This window comes from Gavialis gangeticus, unplaced genomic scaffold, assembly GCF_001723915.1.
Source record: "Gavialis gangeticus isolate Ggan-Ray unplaced genomic scaffold, GavGan_comp1, whole genome shotgun sequence".
Lineage (NCBI taxonomy): Eukaryota > Metazoa > Chordata > Crocodylia > Gavialidae > Gavialis > Gavialis gangeticus.
Genome location: NW_017728992.1, coordinates 171,228,275 through 171,229,917, shown reverse-complemented (window position 1 = coordinate 171,229,917; position 1,643 = coordinate 171,228,275). Strand labels below are relative to the sequence as shown.

At 39.6% G+C, this 1,643-nt stretch overlaps 1 protein-coding gene across 1 annotated transcript in view; it reads right to left on the bottom strand.

Moving 5' to 3' along the window:
* The window catches only part of EBAG9 (estrogen receptor binding site associated, antigen, 9), a 68,684-nt gene continuing 67,041 nt past the window's right edge, over positions 1-1,643 (bottom strand). The window contains exon 8 of the mRNA XM_019528081.1: positions 1-565. Coding sequence (XP_019383626.1) covers positions 445-565 — 121 coding nt within the window. The 3' untranslated portion in view covers positions 1-444. The remainder of the gene's footprint in view (positions 566-1,643) is intronic.

Sequence of the window (1,643 nt, the reverse complement as noted above, 5' to 3'; positions counted from 1 at the left end):
TTCTTTAAAACTGTTTAATTACACGCGTTTCAGGTAAGCATAATAGATGATACAGATTTCCCACCACTGAATTATATACACCCTTTTCTCTTTAAGCTTGAGCTGAACTGTTTGTTAAAAGAGTTTGTATCTCCACCATCATACTGTTACTGCAGCAATCAGTGTTCTTGCATAAGGAGGGTGATGGATAGGGCTATTGCAGGAAACATTGTTCCATCAAGGTATTTGTTGGATTGGTACTTTATTTTAGTTTTAAAGATCCATATACTAACATAGTTCAAGATAATTTATGGGAGAATTCTGGCTTCCAAGATGGCCCAAAGAATGCATTAAAATGAAGCAGTGTGTTGGAGGTCTAGAAATACTTAATATGAATGATGCACATGTTGTAGGACTGGAATCCCCCTTCTCCTGCTGACACTGTCATCCATTGAACAGCCTGTGTTAGGATAGTTTGACACCAATTTTGTTCTGTTCTTTCTTCATCAGCCTTTGTGCTTCTTTCTCCATTTTCTTCCTTTGTTGTTCTGCTGCCCTCTTTTCCCTTTCTGCAATCTTCTGCTGTCTGCAATTGGAGAAGAGCACATGGGATTCCCACCATTAGAAAACAGTACAAGATTCTGAGAAAGAATAAAGCCTTTTGCATTAGCCGACCCAGATTCCATGTTTATTTTAATGTTTTACAGATAGTAGCAGCCTCTTAAATGAATGAAATTTGGAACTTACTGAAATAACAGGTTTCGACAACTATGAAAATGGTCTGAAATGCTGACTCTGTAACACAGCAGTTATTCCCGTGTTCCTAAAATGGCAGAACTTGCCTCTTGTTTGTGTGCGGATGACTGAAGCTTCAACAGGAAGGGCAGATTTCACATTTGTGCTAAGTGCATTGCTAAGGTCAAACTCATTTGTGTTCAGTATTTTTGGCCATGTCCTATGAATATGTTTTTCACCCAGTGAAATCAAGTCAACTAATGGCAAGGTAAAATCCTCAGGAAAATGAAACTGTGGTTTTTGCACAGGGTAAGAGGCAGGTTATGAAACAGGCTTCCTACTGCTTGTAGCTCACCCTGCTAATGTGTGTGAAACCTGCCAGCTGTTTCACCTCCCCTAGGATTTTGCTGTGAATTAGCAAACATGACTTAAAAATATCTTCCCTCTTCCCAAGTGAGGACAAAGGGTATTTATCTTATCTGCTGGTATCACCAGATAAGAATCTAGCAACTGCTGTGCTTTACATGTTAGCTGCATAATACTTTTAATTTCTTAAACCTTTCAAAAACCACTGCAATTTCTGCCAAGAAATACTAGTCATAGCCTCAACCCAAAAGGACTACTGCAAGTCAGTAGTAAGGCTCTCACTGATTTTGCTGGTCTTCTAGCCCAATATGAATGTGCTATTAAATAAAGTTATAGATTTCCATGACAGGTAGGAAGAATGATCCAGGAGATGGTTAGAGGTATTTAAAAGTGCAGTGCAGAAGGCCAGATCATTTTTTATATGTAATTTTGTGTCATATAAAGATAAAACACATGCATATCTCTACCATGAGCAGACACAAGATTTGGAATGGGGGTGAGGGAAGAAGCACATGCCACTAGCACTACCCTTCAAAACCATTTGCGGGGGGGGGGGGGGGGGG